Source organism: Lepidochelys kempii, chromosome 25 (genome assembly GCF_965140265.1).
Source record: "Lepidochelys kempii isolate rLepKem1 chromosome 25, rLepKem1.hap2, whole genome shotgun sequence".
Classification (NCBI taxonomy): Eukaryota; Metazoa; Chordata; order Testudines; family Cheloniidae; genus Lepidochelys; species Lepidochelys kempii.
In genome coordinates, this window is record NC_133280.1 from 13,803,150 (window position 1) to 13,823,207 (window position 20,058).

At 59.1% G+C, this 20,058-nt stretch overlaps 2 protein-coding genes across 4 annotated transcripts; both read left to right on the plus strand.

Moving 5' to 3' along the window:
* The first annotated feature begins 809 nt into the window (after positions 1–809).
* Positions 810–7,714, plus strand: LOC140903188 (uncharacterized). 3 transcript variants are annotated; one of them, XM_073324075.1, is made up of 10 exons: positions 810–994; positions 2,527–2,598; positions 2,964–3,083; positions 3,267–3,464; positions 3,979–4,173; positions 4,688–4,813; positions 5,669–5,737; positions 6,364–6,486; positions 6,890–6,968; positions 7,424–7,714. In XM_073324075.1, exons 1-10 carry the CDS (start codon positions 947–949, stop codon positions 7,513–7,515), a joined length of 1,122 nt encoding a protein of 373 aa, XP_073180176.1. In that variant the 5' UTR covers positions 810–946; the 3' UTR covers positions 7,516–7,714. The 3 variants fall into 3 exon arrangements, with proteins under 3 accessions (XP_073180176.1, XP_073180173.1, XP_073180174.1); XM_073324072.1 differs by having other exon boundaries at positions 811–994; positions 6,890–6,979; XM_073324073.1 differs by having other exon boundaries at positions 811–994; positions 6,890–6,975.
* Positions 7,715–8,889: 1,175 nt separating this feature from the next.
* On the plus strand, positions 8,890–19,996 carry LOC140903196 (uncharacterized). Its single transcript, XM_073324101.1, has 3 exons — positions 8,890–13,928; positions 16,824–16,907; positions 17,947–19,996. Exons 1-3 carry the CDS (start codon positions 13,128–13,130, stop codon positions 18,052–18,054), a joined length of 993 nt encoding a protein of 330 aa, XP_073180202.1. The 5' UTR covers positions 8,890–13,127; the 3' UTR covers positions 18,055–19,996.
* Positions 19,997–20,058: the final 62 nt, after the last annotated feature.

The following is a 20,058-nucleotide window of genomic DNA, read 5'->3' on the forward strand; positions in this document are numbered from 1 at the left end:
ACAAGGAGAAAGGCACAAACCATCCCAGGGAGCAGTGGACTGAAGGCCACACAGAGGTGCCTTAGCTTCCTGGAGAAATTGTCGGTGCAGCCTTGGGTGTTGCAGAGTTTTGGCAGCTTTAACCGTTGTTTGCCAGAGCTTTTCCTTCTCCTTGCAGAGGGGCTGCAGTGGTCACAGCTGCATGGTATTAAATAGTTGTCCTGTTTCACGGCAGCTAGAATTTGTTTAGTATTTTTATTTCCGTTTCCAGGAGGGTCTAGAGAGCTCACCGGTGCCCCATTGTGTGGGGTGCTGCACAGACACGGAGTGAGTGAGAATCTCTGCCCCAAAGAGGTTGCTATCTACCTAGACAGGACAGGGTCATGATCCCCGCTTCACAGAGGGGGAACTGAGGCACAAAGAGAGGCAGTGACTTGCCCAGGAAATCTGGAGCAGACCTGGGCTCCAGTCTCTTGGGTTCCGTCTAGTCTCCGAACCACAAGGGAGCCTGCATCCCAGGGGGAACTCTGTTTGTCAGCCTCCCTGTGTGGAGCCTGAGATCACGTCCTAATCCGCCTAACCCAGCCTGAGCTGAGCCCCGACACAGCTCGTCACACCGGGGGACCCTCTCCCCGCGGCCCAGCCTGTGAAGATTGGCCATCCCTAGGCGGCGCCGTGTACCTCCTACCCGCAGAGGGCGCTGTGCAGAGCAGACCGGCGCGCCGCCTGCCAGCCCCCGCCACTCTGTGGCGGGAGAGCAATGCCCTCTGGGGGCTGTAGTCCAAGCCTCCCCCCGGCTGCGCTGCAGAACGCAGCCAGGGGGTGAGGGCGAAGAAAACTACATTTCCCAGGGAGCCTGGAGACGGGCCCCGCGTGCGTGCCTGGGCTCGGTGCAAGAAGCTGTGTGCGGGGAGCGGGCGGCGCCTGCCCTGCGATGGCGCCTTAGGGGCTGCGGGCTCCGCGTGCAATGGCCGAGTGTGCGGGGGAGATCGTGTACCAGAAGGAGGGGCACCAGGTAAGCCGTGGGGGGCAGGTTGCAACCCGAATGCATCAGGCTCTGGACCCCACTGGGCCTCTAAAATCCCGGGGCGGGGGGCTTCCTCCCCAGGCCTTTTTTTGGGGGGGACTCACAGATAGGACTCAGTGTGGCTCCCCCCCCCACTTGCAAACCAAGGTGAAGAAGCTGCACTTAAAGCCAAAGCTGGAGTCGTTCATTTCCCTGCTTTACACTAAGTTCAAAGGGGGGACACGAGAGCGCGGGGGCTGCCCCCTGGGGGTGTTAGCCGGGGGGGGGGGCTAGAATACCCTGCAATCCAGCCCCAGCTGCGGGGTGGTAGCAGCCCCTGGGAAACCAGCGGCTGCGGAAGCCTGGTGGCTTTTATGAGTGTCATGGTAGGGTTTAGTTCCCACCCCCAGGATTGGGTACCACGTAGGCACGCCCGGATACTTTTTGGGGGTTTTCATACTACAGCAGAGACGCTGGTGGGTTTGTTACACAGGTTTCAACAGCGCCAAACCTTCTTACTTGCGGGGTTTTCCCTGTCTTGGGTTTTAGAGGGGTGAATGAGCCCGGGCCCCGTATTATGGGGTAGGGGTGGGGGGCGACTGCTGCTCTGCTTGCTTTGTGAGTTGTTTACAGGAGGCCCTGATCCTGCACAGAACTAAGCAGGTGCTTAACTTTAAGCCTGTGAGTAGCCCCTGCTGAGTTCGGGCAGCACTCGTATTTACCTTGATTGGGAAACAGCATGGCCTAGTGGGAAGAGCAGCGGACTGGGTTTTTGTTCCTAGCTCTACCGGTTTCACGCTGTGTGACTTTGGACTTTTCCCATCTGTAAAAGGGGAAACACAGCCCTGCCTTGTACCGCATGGGGAAGCGTGAGGGGTCATTAATCCACTTCCGGCTGTGGATCAGAGTTTCTCCAGGGGGGGATGGTTTAATATGTCCAGGCTAATCAGGACTGTAGCTTTTCAGGGTAAGAACTCGGGGAGGTGCCGGCTGGTCTGGGTGAACTTCCACTGGCATGCCTTTACTTTCTTATCTCAGCATCGCCAACCCCAAGCATGCACAATCATGGGTCAGAAAGCGTGTGATTGCCTTAAAAAGAATAAGATTTGGGGTCCTCTTTTTTTTGGGTTTCTGAGGCTTGAGATTTCTAGGGTCATGTTTTCAAGCTTTCTTCTGTAACTCAGTGGGCTAGAAACTGTTTGGATTTTTAAATAGAAGCCAAGATGCTCCTGTGATCCCAGGATCTCAAGAGCTTGGGAGCTTTCAAACCAATCATGCGAATTGGCCGGACGGTTACGCCCGAGCAGCATGCCAGGGAACAAAGAGAACGTCCCTACTTGCTAGTGCTAAGGGCCCTATTCTGCGTGGGTCGGCGTGACCAGCTCCCGGTACAGGATCGGGGCTCGCAGTTGCCCCTCTGCCTGCCAGCGTGTGTCATGCTCTCGGGGTAGCTGATTCTGGTGGCTGGGCTCAGCTGAAGGATGCAGCCCCATGTCGTGTGTGTAGACGACCCTCCGTGACTGGGTGCGTGCTGTTTGCAGAATGCCGACTGCACAGCGTCCGATGACTGCGCTCTGATCCGCTCCTACGACCGAGCCGTCCGCTCCTGTAAGGTGAGGCACGCGGGGGGGCTGTGCTGAACTTCTGGGGATGCTTCCCCCTGTGTCCCTGCCTGTTGGATGTGCCCCATGAGCTACCTGCTCCAGGTCTTGCTGACCCCAGCCCCCTGGGGATTGGGGCAGAGGCTGCAATCTGTGCTGCCTATGGGGCAGTGACCTGGCTGCTTGCACAGGTCTGAGAGCTGCCTTCGCCCTCCTGCTCTGGGATGTCCCCTCCCTCTCCATGTCTGATGCTCCCCCAGCCCTGTGGGGAAAGGTTGGTCCTTCCAGCCTGTCTCAGCGGGGCGGGGGGACAGAGCAGCTGCTCCTCCCAAATTCCCCTCCTTCTCTCAGCTGCCTCAGTATCTCCAACATTGCAGGACACCCTGGGAGCTGGCGACAAGGACCAGGCATCCAAGAGCTCTGAGTCTTCAGCCTCCAGCGGGGCCGAGAGTGAAGGAGATGTGGAGGAGGAGGAGGAAGAGGAGGAAGGCTCCCAGGTGAGTACAGAGCAAGAAGAGATCTGCAGGATCCAACGCTGGAGTCAGGGCGGCGCGTGGAATAGTGCAAATGCCGCACTAGCACGTGCGTTGCACAATGATGGTTCATGCTGGGTAGCGTGGGCTACGGCCCGTCCAGTGACGCCGCTGCAGCCCTGAGGCCCTGTTCCTCTGTCTCCGCAGTGGAAGGTGGGTGACACGTGCTGCGCCGTCTGGTCCGGAGACGGGCTTCTCTACCCGGCTCACATCGTCTCCCTGAGCGAGGAGGGGGACGCCTGCGTGGTGGAGTACGAGCTCTACGGCAATCGGGAGGAGCAGAGGCTGCGGGACCTCTTCCCCCCCGACGAGAGCCCAGACGACTCGCTGGAGCCCCGGAGAATGGTGAGATGCTGTGGGGTGGGGCTGCGCGGGGGGGGGGTGCTGGCAGGGTTAGCCAGAGGGGCCTGGCTCACTCCCCTTAACCTGGGCACTGGGCCCGCCCTACGGGGGAACTGTCTGCTCTCAGATTCACCCATCTCAATGGGAGGTGGTGTGGTGGTTAGTGCACAGGACTGGGAGCCAGGATTGTTCTCGGGTGGGGGGAGTGTGGTTGAATGGTTAGAGCAGGGGAGAGCGTCAGGATGCCTGGGTTCTGTTCCCAGTGTGGGAAGGGGAACGGGGCCTCATGACCAGAGCCCGGGTCTGGGATTCAGGACACCTGGGTCCGATATCCGACAGACAGCAGAGCTCTGCCTCCCTCTGATGCTGCAGGGGGAGGTGGAAGGTGCTGTCCCGAGCTGGGGTTTGGTCGGGATCCCGAGGCAGACACAGACTCTGGGGCCTCGTGGGGTCCCTAGCAGCCAGGCTCTCTGTGTGATGGGCTCTTGTGTGAGCCACGGTTGGTGCCGCTCCCCAGTGGAAGGCGGGCGATGCCTGCAGCGCCATCTGGTCGGAGGACGGGCTGCTCTACCCGGCCACTGTGCGGTCGGTGGACGCCACGGCGGGGACGTGCCTGGTGGAGTTTGTCGGCTACGGGAACAAGGAACAGCAAGTGCTGGAGGAGCTGCTGTCCCCGTGCGGGGCCGTGGATGGGGACCTGGGCAGCTGGAGGGTGAGTGGCCCCCCATGGGACGGGGAGTGAGGGCCATTAAAGGAGCCCCCACCCCAAGACTGAGTGGCTGGGGGGGCAACGGGGGCTCTGTTAGTGAGGGACTGATTTGGGGGAGGGGAGATCTTGGCCGTAATCATTGCAGAAGCCCCGAATCCCTCATTAACTTCCCTTCCCCTTAACTCTGCCCATTGATCCGCCCTCCCCCACCCCGTTTTTCTCTTCACTTCCCTTTGTCCCCCCTGATTACCCCCAAAGCTCAATGCTAGGGGGCGGTGTGCTGCGGGTGTGGGGGGGCTCAGTAGGGGGCGCTCTCCCCGGCGGTTAGTGTCCCCTCTTCTCTCCCTTGTCTGATCCCCTGCCAGCTCTGTGCCTCCCCCCTTCTCTGTGGGGTCCCCTGGGGCAGGCGAGGGGGGTTGCAGGTCCCTGCTGCATGCTGGTGGAAGTGCAAGGCCTGGTGCGGGGCACGCCAGAGGCACGCTCTGCTCTGCTCTGATCCTTGTGTCTCCTTGGCAAGGCTGAAGCGGACGCCCCTGGAGTGCCCAGGGGATGCAGCCCCAGCTTCCCCCGCGAGCCGCCCCACAGCTGGAGGAGGCCGAGCACGAAAGGGGAGTGGGCGCATTACTTCCCCCCGCCGCCCAAGGTGAGTGCCTGGGCTTGCCCCAGCGGGACAGTGACCTGGGGGAGCTTCAACCGCAGCCCCCACTCCACGTGTCGTCCCGTCGTGTCCCCCCCGCGTCGCAGGGAGAAGAACGCAAGCTGCGCCTCACAGCCCTGAAGCTAAGCAGGGTTTGGTCTGCTCAGGCCTTGAATGGGAGACTGTGGGGGAGTCTGTGGGGAAAGCCCTGGCTGCTGCATGGGAACGAGGTGTCTCAGAGGGGGGAGCTCTCCCCCGGGGGTCAGCGCTGACCCCACTACCCCAGAGTGGTGCTAGGGGGCACTGGCCTGCAGGAAGGGGGCATGGTCCCTTTGGAGTGGGTGCTGACTCCAGTGCCCAACATGGCACTAGGGGGCGCTCTCCCCTGGCAGTCAGGGTGGAGCTGGGGGGTGCTGTGCTGGTGGTAGGTGGGCGGGGGGGGGGGTCACTGTCCCTGGGAGTCATTCCTGTACCCGTGCAGTAGGGGGCGCTGTGTCACTGTTGCCCTCACAGAGGAGCAGCGCGATGGAGGGCCTGGGCCCATGGCCCTTCAAGCGGGGACTAGTGGGATTAGCCCTTTCGAGTGCCCTGGTTCCCCTTTAAATGTCATGGCCCTGTAACAGGGCCCCCTCCCCACTTAGCCCAGACCCAGGGGAGTGGGGGGAGGGGAGGGGAAGGACAGGGGCAGCCCATTAAGGTCTGGGGGCTAGTGACCCATGCCCTGCTGGGGTTTTGGAACAGCTGGCGGGAGATGCTGGGATCACACCATGGGGCTGTCTCCATCCCTGGCTCACTGGGGTCAGATCCCCGTCCTCTCTCTGGGCTCATGCCCGCTGGGCGCTCTCTCTGCCTCCCTTTCAGAGCGGCTCCTGGTGGCCTGGTCCCTTGCTGCCCTTCGGCCCCCGGCCCCGCAGATCCGCCTGCCCCCCGGTGAGTGTACACGCTCCTCGTCGGGGACCTGTTTCTACGGCAAACCCAGAGCCTCCGCGACTCCCGCCCTGCGGGAAAGGGCCCTGGCTGTTGATCTCCTGCCCCAGCCCTCCCCCCGGGGCTGGAGGAGGGGGCAAACCAGTGCAGAACCCAAAGCCTGGTGGCTGTTAAAGGGCAGTATTGATAGCCCACTGCCATCTCTGGTAGCTCATGCTCTGGCCAGACTTCCAGGGCGAGCTGCCATCCTGCAGCGTCCAATCTTGGGGTTGCCAGCCCCATGAGCTATGGAGCCAGAGCCCACCCCCCTGAGCCTGGCATAGGAGCCCAGCGCTGGGGCACCCCCAGCTTTGCCCAGGCTCTCCCTGCCCTCTCTGGGAGGCAAGGGGGGCAGGGAGCCCCCACAGGCTGGAGCATAAAGAAGCCACTAGGTGGTGCCAGTGGGCTGTTGATTTGTGTATCACTGTAGGAAGGACTGGGGGGGGGGGTGTCATGTAAAGCTCCTGGGTCCCTGTGCATCCCGGGTGAGTTGTTCCCCCGCCCCCCCCCCCCGGGGAGGGGGGATCTCTGTAAGCATCTTTATTGCTAGGGAAGGTCCCTGACCAGGAACTCTGCTGCTGCTTTTCCAGGTCGTCCCTCCCCCTCCACCGCTGCTTCTGGACCCGCTGTGCGCGGAGGACGATGAGGGGGGTGCCCTGGCCTGCATGCTCCTGGCCTGGTACATGAGTGGGTACCACACTGGCTTCTACATGGTAAGGCCTGGCCGGGTGGGGATCTGCCCCCTAGACAGTGGGGCTGTCTTGCCCGTCTCCCCGGTGCTGCCGGGTGGGGGCCAGGCTGCACCGGCCACTTGCGGTACCACCCCCCCCTCGCTGCAGAGGGTGGCTGGCGGTGCTGGGCGTGAGCCGTGCTGCTTGCAGCTCTGCGTTTAGCCTCCTGGGACGGAGCTAAATGGGGGAGCGGCTTGCTGGGACACGGGCTGGATGCCCTTAGGGGCTCCCCTCACTGTAGGGGGTTTTTTGGGGTGGGTGTGGGTGTGGGGCTGGTGGGCAGAGGAACGGGGGTGCGTCCAGGTGCTGAGCTGGCACGTGCCTAGGGCTGGATTCGAACTGGCAGCCTTTGAGTGCTACACATTAACCCTTTTATGCCTTGCAGGGACTCAGACAAGGCCGGGCGGAGGCGGCAGTCCCCCCTGCAAAGCAGGGACCACGGTGGAAGAAGTCGTCCCCGCGCAGTTAGGGGCAGGTTGGGTTTGCACTGTGCGGACATTGTGGGGGGAGCTGAGATGCTGGGGGTGTTTACCGGGCACTGGCTCCTGGCTGTGGGGCAGGAAGTGAGCAGGTCCATGTGGCACAGGGCTCTTCCTTGCCCCCAGATCTGCCAGTGCCCCTCAGTCTTTATCCCTCCCCCCCAGCCGGCTATTCCACCAGGTGCCTGCGGACGTGGCCAGTTGTGCCAAGCTGCGCTGTGATGTGGATAAACCTCCCCTGGGAGCGGATGAGTCCTTGTGGCCCGCTCTGCCCCACGCACGGCAGCCCCTGCACCCCAGGGATCTCTAGGGCAATCCATCCCTCTGCTGCCTTCACAGGCTCCTCCCGTCAGCGGGGAAGCTTTGGGGGAGCCCCCCAGCAGGAGGTAGGAGCGTCACCTCGTCTCCTCCCCCTCATCCCTCCCCGTTCCTCCTTGCAGCTGGGTCTGGCTCCTTGCTCCGCCCTGGCAGGCTGGAGACAGCGGCACCGTCGGCCAGAGGTTTCCATGCTGGTGCCGGTGCTCATGCTTAGAGGACTGGGACTCTGCAGTGCTGGGTACCAGCTCACCGTGCACCCCGGGGAGGGAGAGGACGGAGGCAGCCTTGGTCCCGCGCTGGCTCCGAGCCTGGCTGGCGTCCTGGGTGTGGAGGCATCGCTCCCCAGCGGCAGGCGTGTGTAGACGGGAGGGCTGGTGCCCGTCGGTGGTTTCCAATAAAAGGTGTTTGTCAGACCCTGGGCTCCAGGGAGGTTATTGCTCTGGACGGGTGGAGGGAGAGGGGTTTTCCCATCAGCTGGACCCGGAGGGGGGGATGTCAGTGGGCTCCCGCGTTTGAAACACGCTCACTGTGACCGAGATGGGCTAAGGTGCTGGGCTGTGCCCTACGCCCATAGGAGTTCGCCCCCCTCCAAGGCTGGGTGGCTTTTCGGGGGAGAGGCCGTGGGGGGGTCACTGGGTACAAGTTCTTGAGCCTGTGACACACAAAAGGAGCAGGCTAGACGATCAGATGGTCCCTATGAGTCCTGGGTTCGAGTCCTGGCTCTGCCACAAACTCCCTGGGTGGCCATGGGCAAGTCACTACATCTCTCCGGGCCTCTGTAAAATGGGCAGAATGCTCCTGCCTTTGTGTCCCTCCCGCCCCGTGCGTCTGTCTCGTCTTTGCACCTGGGGCTCGGGCCTGTGTCTGGGCAGCTCCCAGCGCCACAGTGCCTCAAGGAGGTGCCGTGGTGTGACTCCGCATCAGCACAGGGTCAGATCCGGGCCCCTCGCCCTGCTAGGGCCTGTGAGCCTAGGCCTGGGCCGCACTCTCTCTGTGCCTGGCTTGGAGGTGAAACCAAAGTCCCTGTCCTGCCTGTACAGTCATGAGCCCTTAGAAAATGCAAGGATTTGCCCTGGTGCCTTAAATCTCCCTGTTTCCAGATTTGCCTGTTACTTTGGGGTATGCTCATTTATGAGGGTTACTCTTCTGGAGGGTGGCGGGGTTCTGTAATTCTATCAGTGTCCTACTTGTGTTTTTGTATGGAGCTCTGCTTCTTCTTGCTGCAAGTTCCCTCCCAATGGAGGTATCCTGCAGGACCTAGGGCCCCCAGGGCTGGGTCCTGCAGCCCCAAATCAGACGAACACACACACACATTTACAGCGTGTGTCTGACTAACCCCTTATATGTCCCTGAACTCAGCAGGCTCCTCCGAGCAGCTCTTCCAAGCTGCTGCCCTCCTATGCCCCAGGTTCAGCACGTCCCTATCCCCACTTCCACGTTACAGTTGTTTTGGTCATAACCCACTGATGAGCAAACCCCACAGGAGTTTTGGGCGCTGCAGGGATCTTAGTTTAGGTACGAGGAGAGTTGCTGAAGAGCAAATGGGGAAGCCAAAAACACAAGAGGGAGGGAGGGAGGGAAGCAACCAGTTTAACCATAAAAGTTATTTATTGCCAGGTGATAACCCTACAAGGGGAGCCAAACAAACAAAACAGTTACAATAGTAAATCTAGCTGAAATTTGATTACAAAATCAGGTTTAGAAAGCTATAACTGATCACACAAGTCAAGGTCAGAAGGCTGCACCAAGAGAGAGCTGGGTTCTCATCGCTCCGTGAAGCTGGAATCGGTCGAGGGTCCAAGTTGGTGGCGGTAGCTGAGGGTCCGGAGGGGTGGAGCCAGGCAGAGCCCCTGGCACGATCACTCAGGAGAAGATGAAGTCCCAATGGAACTGATGCAGATTTTGGATCCAGGCATCAGAGAACTTGAGCATAGGTCAGGGTTTTTGTCGGGAAAGAACAATGGTTCAAGGGAGAACACTTGATTTGTTTGTGGGTAAACTGATGGCTCAAGGGAGAATACCAAAGTTTTGTTCAGGCTAGACAATAGGAACTGCTCATTCCTGGCTATGGGCGGTGTTCCTTCCAGGGAGCTCACAATGCAATTTGGCAGCTTAAGTATTCTGGATGCCAGTAAAGGACTTATTGCTCGAATTGGTCTGATAACTACAGAGCTGGGTGTGTGCAGAGGTGGGTTCGTTAACATCTGGAGCAGAGATTCCCCCATCATGCACTGCTTCCCTGCCTTTCTGGTCCCTGAGTTCCATGCGGTTCTTGCCTTGAAATCTCTGTTCTCCAGTCTGTGCGCTAATGGAGATGCCTCCCTGTCCCATCTTCGATGCAGATGAGGCTAGGGGAGTTCCCTTAATTCTGTCACCCTTGTCCCAGGGGTTTAGGTGTCTCCCACGGCCTTGTCATTGCTTTTTGTAAGTCTTTCTTCTGATGGGTTTTGGTTCAAGAGGCTGGGGAGGGAGGTGTCCTTCATGAGTCAGACAGGCTGGATACTGCGCCCTGGTTCCCCAAGTCACAGAGCTGACAGGTAACGTCCTCCGCACTCCCAGCCTCGCATCCTCACCAGCAAGCAGCAGCCTTGGGTCGCCCCCCTTCAATGCTGCTCTAGCTTGCGGGCCCAGCAGGGAATCTGCCCTCAGCCCCTGCTTGCTCCCTCTGCTCCTGATCCTCACTTCAGCCACAACACGGGGGCTGGAGCCGTGAGAGGCTGATGGAGCCGCCCCCCTTTGGGGGTGGCCAGTTGATTCCTCCAGCGCTCAGCGGCTACCTGCTGTTATTCCTGCTGCCAGGATTTATGGCTCGGGGCCCGGCTGCAGGTGCCATTAAGGACTCAGCAAAACAAATCGGGTTTACAGCCGGCCGGGGGGCTGGGCATGCCTGCCCATGACTCACGGGGCCTGGCCCTGCAGGAGCCTGTTCTCCCTGCTCCCCAGCCGCTAGTGCCCCACCCCTGCCCCCGAAGAGTGAAACAAAATATCATCAAATCTATTGCAAAGGAACCGAAACCCGCAGCTGCTTGAGTCTCAGCAGCTCCCCCTTGGAAGGCGCCCACCCAGGCCCACTTGCAAAGTAACTGTCCTAGCTACACAAAGGGCTGCCTTGCTCTCCAGCTGGCCTTCCCCGAACACTGGCCCGGGTGAAACCAGCTGGGTGTGGGGAACTCCTTGCCACTAGATTGGGCTGATCTGCCCAGCCAGAGCAGAGGGCCGAGCGCGGCTCTCGGCACAGGTCTCCCTGGGGCAGGGGAGAAGAGGCAGCGCTGCCAGAATCTGACAAACACAGTTACTCAGCTGAGGTCTCCCTAGCCGCAGCGTGGCTGAAGCTTGCAGCCATCTGCTGTTTGCGGGGACCTGCTGGGCTCAGCTCTGTGCCTGGTTGGGGAGGGGACAGGAGGCTGAGACGTCGTGTGTTGGGGAGGGGGGAGTAATGTTGGCTCAGTGAATTGGCTGCCCCTGCCCTGGGAGGGTGACGGTGACTGAGGGGGTGTGCGCAGACCTAGCTGCTCCCGTGGCTGCCGGCTGCGCAGAAAGCCTGCCTCACTGTTTGCTCAGTCCCAGGTGCGGGTCGGATGCTGCTCGCTCCTTGCGGGATGTCCTGGGGCGGGGGAGCCTGGCTGGTTAATTTCATTGCAGCACCAGGGCCCTTTGCGGGGTGACCGGCTCGGTGGCCGCGCACGGGCTGTTTACGTACCTCCTCAGCGCCCGCGAGTTGTGATAGGAACCCGGGACTCAGCCTGGAGCAGAGCCCAGCGCCAGCCGGCACCAGCCGCCTCGGAGGAACGTTCCTCCTCCCGCCGGGCTGCTGGGCCTTGTCTTCACCCGTGGGAACTACACAGGGCAAAATCCTAGTGAGGCCTGATACGTTTGTAGTTCCTCAGTTAGCAGGTCTGGCTGTAGCCCACGAAAGCTTATGTTCAAATAAATTTGTTAGTCTCTAAGGTGCCACAAGTCCTCCTTGTTCTTTCTGCAGATCTAGGCTGATGCTCGGCTCCCTGGCAGCCCCAGCTCAAGCCCCGTGTGCACAGAACCGATTCCCCGGCCTGCACCTTCTTGGGGCTTCCCTGGTCTCACCCTTGGCCCAGGTGGCTCAGGCTCCATCTACGCTACGGCGTGATCCCTCTGCTGGTGTGCAGGTGCACTCGTGGAGCAAACAGGAGTATAAGTCGCAGTGTAGCCATGGTAGTGCCCTGGGGGCACGGCTGAGCCATGCCAGGGACAGGTCCACCTGGCACCGGTAGATACACGCTCAGCATGGCTCACCGCAGCTACGAGGTTATTTATACTCACGCTAGCTTGTCAGCTTGTGTGATCAGCATGGAGAGAGCATGTGCCCCCGAGCAGGGGATTCACCCCTCACTCGTAGTGTAGAAGGAGCATTGTAGTACCTGGAAGGGATGGACTGTCTAGCTCCCAAAGCAAACCCCGACTTTGCCATTAGTCCACAGTCAACAAACCAAAGGTCTTTTGGCCCTCCTGGGCTCAGCTCATGGGTCTTGCTCCAGGTGGGGCTCTGACTCCCTGGGCTTGTCCACCGGGCTTCCTCCTGAGGCCTCTGCCCAGCAGAGGTGGCAGGCTGGGCTGACTAAACAAGACTGCCTGGCCCTGAGCCCTTAAAGGGACAGGCCTTGCACTCCCCCAGTGTCTGTACTTCAACCTACTAATTCATGTAAAAACTATAGCTTGCCATATTGGCCCTCGGATTTTACTTTGCAGGTGTTAATGTGAGTCCTGCAAGCCCTTCCCCCCCAGTGAAGACGCACCTATTGTGGTCCAAGCAGGAGTATGTCTAGCCCGCGGGGACAGGATGTCCTAGCCCTTTCACAGTTTCCCCCTAGATCCTGGTCTGATGGGACGGCCTACAATGGCGTGTAGCCAATCAGCGACTGCTAGCAGCAAATATCTCCAATGGTCGGAGATGAGACACTAGCTGGGGAGGGCTCTGAGTTACTACAGAGAATTCTCTCCCAGGTGTCTGGCTGGTGGGACTTGCCCATATGCTCATGGTCTAACTAATCGCCATATGTGGAGTTGGGAAGGAATTTTCCCCAGGTCATATTGGCAGAGACCCTGGGGTTTTTTTCGCCTTCCTCCGCAGCATGGGACATGGGTCACTTGCAGGTTTAAACCAGTGTAAACGGTGGATTCTCTGTAACTTGACGTCTTTAAACTGTGATTTGAGGACGTCAGTGACTCAACCAGAGGTCAGGGGTCTATTACAGCAGTGGGTGGGTGAGGTTCTGTGGCTTGCGATGTGCTGGAGGTCAGACTAGATGATCACAATGGTCCCTTCTGACCTTAACGTCTGTGAGCCCCTGAAGGGTGACGTCACACAGCCAGAGCCCCATCACTCTGCACTGAGGGATGAGCCAGGATGTAGCCTTCAAAGAGAAATCCCTTCACCGGCCTGTCTGACACTTTCCAGCCCCCACCATGCACTGAGGAAATCCCGTGCTCTGGCCTCATACGGCTGCCCAGAGGCTGGCTGGTCCCCACAGGCCCATTAATGTGTGTGGGCTGGACAGTTCCAGTGATTTACTGGCAGGGACACAGCGTCCTGGCGGATCAGCCCTGATGCTTCTTGACAAGGCGGAATTGCTTTGTGATGAGGCTCTCAGGGTCCCAACCCTGGCCCGTTTCATCCATTGATTTTCCACCCTTTGGAGTTAAGCTGCTAAGTGCAGCTCTTGGGCCTTGTCTCCACCTACTTAAGACTCTCTGAGCCAGGCAGCCTGAGTTATTGCCTGTCTCTCAAGCAGCCTTTGCCCCTTCCGCTCGGTTCTCTGTCGAGCTGGGTTCCTTGCAGAGCTTAGGGCCTAAATGAAACAGGGGTTTTGCCTCCCCCACAACTGGCTCCAGCGCTCGGGGTTCCCGGCCGCAGGGCTCCAGCTCTTCGCAAAGGCAGCTCAAGCATCATTAACTATTGTACAGACTGGGGAAACTGAGGCAGGAAAAGTGGGACTGGCTCAGTTACCTGGTGGTAACGGGATTAGAACCCAGCTGGTTCAGAGCCGCTTGGCTTGTGCTGCTCCCGCTGAGCCAGGCCTAATTACCCTGCTGCCAGGGCTAGCTTTAGCCCCCGGAAGGGCCCCTGCCTGGCGGTGTGCTGGCAGCCCAGGGCCGGGCCCGGGGCCCAGGGGCACTGCGGTGTTGCTGCCTTTCAGCCCTTGGCAGGGTGCTCCTGGCACTCAGGGTCACTGCGCCCTGCGGGGAGCTGGCTGGGGGCGGGCGAAGGGGGGCGGGCGCCCTGGGGCCAGGAGGCTAAAATCCATCACAGGAGGCCTGGTGCTACCAGCCAGCTCCAGCTCCCCGGCCAGCCCCCCAAGGCCGCCCCCGCCCGTCTCCACCAATCCGGCGCCTGCGGAGGTGTCGCTCCGCATTCAAAGAGCTGGCGACACGCTGCATAAAGCCGGCCGCCCCCCGCGCGGAGCCGACGGAGCAGCCGGCGAGCTGCCGCACCGGGGCGAGCCAAGGGGGTCACGCCTGAACTTCAGGACCATGGCCAGCTCCCGGCTCTGTCTGCTCTGCTCCCTGCTCTCCCTGCTGGCCGCCGGCCAGGAGACCCTGGGGCCCAGGGCTGCGGGCAGCCCGGCGAGCAAGAGCCAAGAAGAAAAGGAGCTGGTAAGGGGGGAAGGACGCTGTGACTGGGGGCAGCGTGCAAGGGGCTGCCCGTCTCCTCAAGGGCTAGGTGGGAGGGTGGGCGCGTGGCTCAGACACTCAGCTGGGCCTCTGGGCTCATTGCCCGGCTCTGCCACGGACACCGTGTGTCCTTGGGCAAGTCACTTAGGCTGAGATTTTTTTCCTGCGGCCCTGCCCAGCTCCCACTGAAAACCCCTGGCAGCGGGTCCCGCCGCCGCCACCCCTGGAGGTGTTATTTCCAGCTCACGCGGCCCTAGGCCGCTAGCTCTGAGCGGGCCAGCTGCCCCGAGCACCGCCCTGCCTGGGACCCGAGGTAGATATCTGTGGCAATCCCCCTGGTTTTAGCATACTAGTTCCGTCGGTGCTCGCCTGCGCACCTCTACCCCCGCTGGCAATCACAGCTCCCGCTTCAAGGGTAGCTGTACTCTGGTCTCTTTCACGCCCCAGGTCAATCGCATGGGCGCAAGTCCTTTGCTGAGCCAGGGTGACGCTTGGGTATTGCAAGGATAAAGTCACCGGTGCTCGGGAGGCGCTGGCATGCCCTGAAATCAGCTCAGCTAGCTAGAAAGGGGCTTCCTGCGTCCAGAACAAACAGGCCAGCAAGAGTCTAGGAAGCGGGTCTAGCCAAGTAACAGTGACAACTAGACTCCGCTCTCGCCCAGCCAGAGATCAGTCACGGCTGTTGGTTTGCTAAAGGTTTGTCCAATGAGAACCAGGCACTTTCTTTAAAAAGCTGATTGGTTTTTATGGCACGGATTCAGAGATGTTGTTTGGTTAAAAGCGACATGAAACAAACCCTAAATATGCCGCTATGATTAGATTAAAACACACCCAGCCTCTGCGTACAGATTGCTGCATAAAGAAACGGAATGGATCCCACAATGGATCCTTTCATTTCTTGACCTGGATGCAAATGTATCGGAGTGGGTGATTTTTTTCTGGGTCTGGTATTTTAATGAATGTTTTAAACTTTTTAACTAGCAGTCCAGTGCTGGAGGTGGGCTATTGGAACAAGAAATATGGACCAGGGCTCTGAATTTCTGAGCTTTCACGCTGTTTGTCGGGTCTCCCTTTTTAAAGTTTGTCAGCAAACGGCTGTTCTAGTGCATATGAATCTAATGCTCCTTTTTGGGCCGCCTTTTATCCAGGGTTGCAGAAGCAAGAGGCGGTCGAGCTTCAAGGAGTTACCGTAACAATAGTGGACAGGGCTGGAAAGCTACAAAGATCCCTTCTCACCACCTGAGAGAGCTCTACAGAGGTCCCTGCTTGTCCTGGGTAGTAGAATGGGAAATACGACTTCAAGAGGCACTTGGATACTGCAGTAATAGGGACCGTCAAAGTACTGAGCGCGAGGGAGGGTACTTACTGTGTTGTCACAGCATCTAGAATCCTGAACGAAGGTCAGGGCCCCATTGTGCCACACGCCGCACAGATGTGCCCTGAGAACGGTCCTCGCTCGAAAGGGCTCCCAGTCTAAGCAGCCAAGACAGAGAACGGGGAGGTGAAAAGACAATTCATCCTCTCCCTTTCACAAAGTGAGGCCCAGCTTTGTAAAGGTGCAGACAGGTGACTAGTGGGGTTTTCAAGATCACCTGTAACTCCATCCTTAGCTGCCTAAGTGGCTCTTAAAATCTGGGCCTTGCCACGCGACTCGCCCAAGGTTGCACAGATACATGAGATGCCCAGCCGGTGTTTAAAGTGAAGGGGTCGCAGAGGGTGGAAGATGGAACTGGGCAAGAGAACAACCTCTCTCCATAAAAGACCCCAGAAGGCATTCCGATTACATGCCCTTCACTGTCCTCCTCTGTGGAGCGATGGCTAAAATCCTAAGCGACAGGAAAACGCCGGTGGACCTGCAGAATAAATGTGCCTCCCTGCTGGGACGGGGGGTTGAGGCTAAAGCACCAAGAGAACGCAGGCAGCACCAGTCCTGGTTTGTTGGTGCCACTGGCTGCTCCAGCCACCCAAACGATCCCCTCGAGACACTGATTCAGGGACTTTGCAAGTAAAGCGGTCGGGCTTGTGGCCACGGCGCAGGGCTGGCACTTTGGGGTCAGTCCCTCGGGGGACTCACTGAATCTCTCAGGGTGCAAATATTCTTTGGGGGCAGGGACCATCCCTCACTCAGCGTCCATCCACACTGCCAAGGAAATGGGATTACAGCCAGGTCGGCACACCCGGACTAGCCTTGATCTAGCTAGGGTGGGTAACAACAGGAGGGTAGCCGGGGCAGCTAGACTACCCAGGCTCCCCTGTGGGCTTGTACTCCAGTTGCCAGCCCGTGCTGCCATGTCCGCACTACCATTGTTACCAGCACGAGCTAGATTTAGGCTGGCACTGGTATGCCAAGCCATGCTGTTCATGCAGATGTCCCGTGTGTATCTATGCAGCCCCATGCGGGGTGAAGCTTTCCAGCCCACCTCAGTGACTGGAGGCTCCTAAGCCCCCTTGACTTTCACAGTGGCTACACAGACAATTCTTAGCACCCTAGCTCCGTCGCTCAGTCGTGAGAAATTCACACCTGAGTGATGGAGTTAAGACAACCTTCCCCCCCACCCCCAATCCCCCTGTATCGACGCTGCTAGGGTAATGGGCGAATTCTTCCATCAACCGGCCTACTGCGGCTCGGGGAGGTGGAATGGAAACCCCTTCAGCCACGGCAGGAAATATCTACACTATGGCACCCATAAGCGTAGCCGTGGCTGAAGACTCCAGTGCTTGTGACAAGCTGATCCTCTTGCCACGCTAATAGCTGGTGCGACCAATCTCAGCTCCCCACTGCACGGCGGGCTGCAGTGCTGGCTGTGGATGGAGAAGGACCCTGGCGCCCTGCTCACCCGACTGGTGCCCGCCCGACTCGCTCTTTCTCACCCACAGATTGAAGCTCTCCAAGAGGTGCTGGAGAAACTGAAGACGGAGAGGCTGCCCTCCATAGAGAAGAAGCTGAGCTCAGTGCCTTCGGTAAGGAGCCTTTATTTCGGGCCCTTGCAGCTTGCTCCGCCCATGTCTGGCTCAGGGCCGAGGCTTTAACGAAGGCCTGGGGTAAACGTGACCTGGCCGCTTTGCCCTGGGGAGGTGGTGAGTAAATCTCCCTGCAGCTGCGAGTGCCACCTCGGCACGGCCACCGCCAGATTGCTGCGCTCAGCTCCCACTTGGGAGCCTGAATGACGAGGCCAAATCTTCTGTAGGGCCCAGCCCCCAGCAGCTCCCATGGCGACCAACGGAGACTTCCCGTGTGCCTCTGCCAGTGAGAGCAAGGGGGGGCTCCCCCGGCCCCCCGTGTTCCCCCACCAGTATGAGCAATGGGGGCTCCCCCAGCCCCATGTCCCCCGGTATTTGGCTCCTTGAAAGATACGGTTAACCCCCTCCCCCCCACACACACATTCTGCCCTTGCCTGCGGTTATGCAGGCAGGTCTCTCATGCTCTGGAACCAGGCCAGCCATCTCCCAGCTCTCTGCAAACACACTCCACAGTCCAGAGGGCCCCCCTCACTTCTTAAAGGGACAACGCCCAGTAACCCAAATGCAAACAATGCAACATCCAACGTGGCTCCCCGAGACAAGGTTTTGCCATATAAACTCCTTGTTCGGCAGCCTTAGATTTGTACTTTCTCAGACCAGCAGGGTCCCTCGTGATCCTCTAGTCTCACGATTCCGTTTACTCCAAGGTCCTTACCCGACAGCCTCAGCTGCAGTGTTACTGGGAGGTTTCAGAGTAACAGCATCCGATGAAGTGAGCTGTAGCCCACGAAAGCTTATGCTCAAATAAATTGGTTAGTCTCTAAGGTGCCACAAGTCCTCCTTTTCTTTTTAGTGTTACAGGGAGTTGATTGTGAGCTCTCGGGGTGGGGGCCGTGTACCATGCACATCTGCAGCGCTGTGTAAGCCCTGACAGGACAGATCGGTGCCTGGGAATGGCTTGTCAGCCAGGCGGGCGGCAGCTTTGAGCCAGGGGCATCTGACCAGCTGTTCCAACCCAAGTGGCCCTTCTCTCTCCTAGTGCGACGCTGGCGAGCCGTGTGCCGTGAGGAAAGGAGCCCGGATCGGGAGACTCTGCAAGTGCCCCCGCGGGACGGCCTGCAACTTCTACATCCTCAAGTGCTTGTGAGGAGGACAGGAACACGAAGACAGGATGGGGTGGGGGGAAGGGGCCTTGGGGAGCAGCTTCTGGTCCTAATATCTCCACCTTGCCTGTTTCAGGAGGTGGGTTTGGTTTTTCTCCTGTGCTAGGAAATGTAGCTTGTCACTTCCCTCACGGCCCTTAAGGCTCCCCCCTCATTCCAGTGCCTGCGATGGAAGGAGCTCTCTGTGCACAGTTTGTAATTGCTTTGATCCCTTGCTGCCCCGCAAGGTGCTAGGAGAAGCCAGCCTGGCTTGCTTTTCCGAGGTGTCAAGCCCCTGATCTCAGTGGGGCCAGCAGGGGCTCAGCAGCTCTGAGAATCAGCCTCCAGCCTCACTTACATTTCCCACATCCCTTCTTCCCGCTTTCCCTGCCTGGAGACGCGTGACCAAAGATTCTCTGCTCAGTGCAGAGGGGGAGGTTGCTGGCTGCAGCCTCTCGTGTCTCTGCTTGGTCCCTGGCTGTCGGTAGAGTAGCCTGGGGGTTGCTCTAACATGGCACCGAGGTACCAGCCATGAGCACGCTGCTCTCCTGCCCCATCTCACCCTGCCGTGGCTCCTGCACAAGAGGCCGTGAGGAAGCTAGCATAGGAGCCAGCTATGGAGACTTCAGTGCCTTCTGGGAATCCCTCATGCCAGGGGAGGGGAAGCAGGCGAAGGAGCTTTGCTCCCAGGGGCTGGCTGCTGAGGCATGGTCTCCGAGTTCTCTGTTATCTGAGCACCAGAGGCATCCCTGCAGCGTCAGTAGGGGTGGTTTTGGATTGTCTCTCCAGGGGAGGAAGGAGCAGCAGGAAGAGGGGACCTGAGCAAACCATGCTGCATGCAAACACTGGAGATCCACAGACCCCCAAGGAACGTCCCCCACACGCATGTCTAAAACCTCCCCCCAGCCAACCATGCTCCCTGCTCCCCAGCTGCTGCACGAAACCCGCTCACCCTGACACTAGGCAAAGAGCCAGGCTGTGCAGCATGGCAGCAAATGGGGTGGGGGAAGGGGGAGAGCTGGAGGCAATAGGTAATGAGAGGAAGGCTGGCCTGGGAGGTTAAGGCACAGGGCTGGGATCCAGGTTCAAGCCCCAGTTCTGCTATTAACTCCTGGTGTGACCAGGGCAAATCACTCAACCTCACGGACCCCCGGTAACATGGATAACAACGCTTCCTTGGCCCATCATGTCTGTTTAGACTGTGAGCTCTGTTTAGACTCTGTGTTTGCACAGCACCCAGAAAACAGGGCCCCCATCCCTGTTTAGAGAATCAGTCTTGGTTCCAGGTAATCTGCTAGCATTCCCCAAAGGCAGCAGTCAATGCATGTGCGGATTTTGTCTCGCTTCCAGATCTTAACTGCTTTAGCCCGTCTCTGCAATTCAAACGGACACTGGGAAATAAACAGAGCCCAAGACATGCCACATCAGCAGCATGCACCATGGAGATACATGGGGCAGCTGCCCTGTCTGTGCTCTCCGCCTGTAGCGGCAGCAACGAAACCTGCCCCCCGCCCCAGACACAATATGAAGTGTGCACATAGACCCGCCCATTGCAATGACCATCAGAGCTCCCAGTGCCGGAGCAGAAGGGAAACCGTCACACTGAAGGCCCTGATTCACCAGGTGTTTATTAGCCCCGGTGCCAGCTGGGTATGAGAAACGTTCCCGAAGCAGCCTGGTAAAACAGCTGCTGTGCACGTCGCCTGGTTGTGTGAATGGCCAAACAAGGGGCAGGTCAAGGGAGGGGCAGGCCACAAAGGGACTGGAGCGCAAAGGGGGAATGGGAAAGAAATAGTGAGTGGCCCTTAAAGGGGTCAGTTTATTTCAAAAGCTGCATCTGCCCTGAAATTCCAGCCCGCTCCCCATTCGTTTTCCAGAGCACATTGAGCCTGTGGGAAGCCCAAACAGTAATGGACAAGGATGGGGGTTCCTATTAAATGATTTGTATTCAAGCCCCTGCCTCAAGCCTCCTCTTTTCAGTGATGCGCCGTTTCCACTTCCCTGCCTGC

Bases quoted from the DNA above. Each gene is read 5' to 3' on its own strand.
- LOC140903188 (XM_073324075.1), top strand. From the start codon at position 947: ATGGCCGAGTGTGCGGGGGAGATCGTGTACCAGAAGGAGGGGCACCAG. The intron at 4,814-5,668 runs GTGAGTGCCTGG...CCTCCCTTTCAG, and splicing joins ACTTCCCCCCGCCGCCCAAG to AGCGGCTCCTGGTGGCCTGG. The intron at 6,969-7,423 runs GTTAGGGGCAGG...TCCTCCTTGCAG, and splicing joins GAAGAAGTCGTCCCCGCGCA to CTGGGTCTGGCTCCTTGCTC.
- LOC140903196 (XM_073324101.1), top strand. From the start codon at position 13,128: ATGAAACAGGGGTTTTGCCTCCCCCACAACTGGCTCCAGCGCTCGGGG. The intron at 13,929-16,823 runs GTAAGGGGGGAA...TCTCACCCACAG, and splicing joins GCCAAGAAGAAAAGGAGCTG to ATTGAAGCTCTCCAAGAGGT. The intron at 16,908-17,946 runs GTAAGGAGCCTT...TCTCTCTCCTAG, and splicing joins AGCTGAGCTCAGTGCCTTCG to TGCGACGCTGGCGAGCCGTG.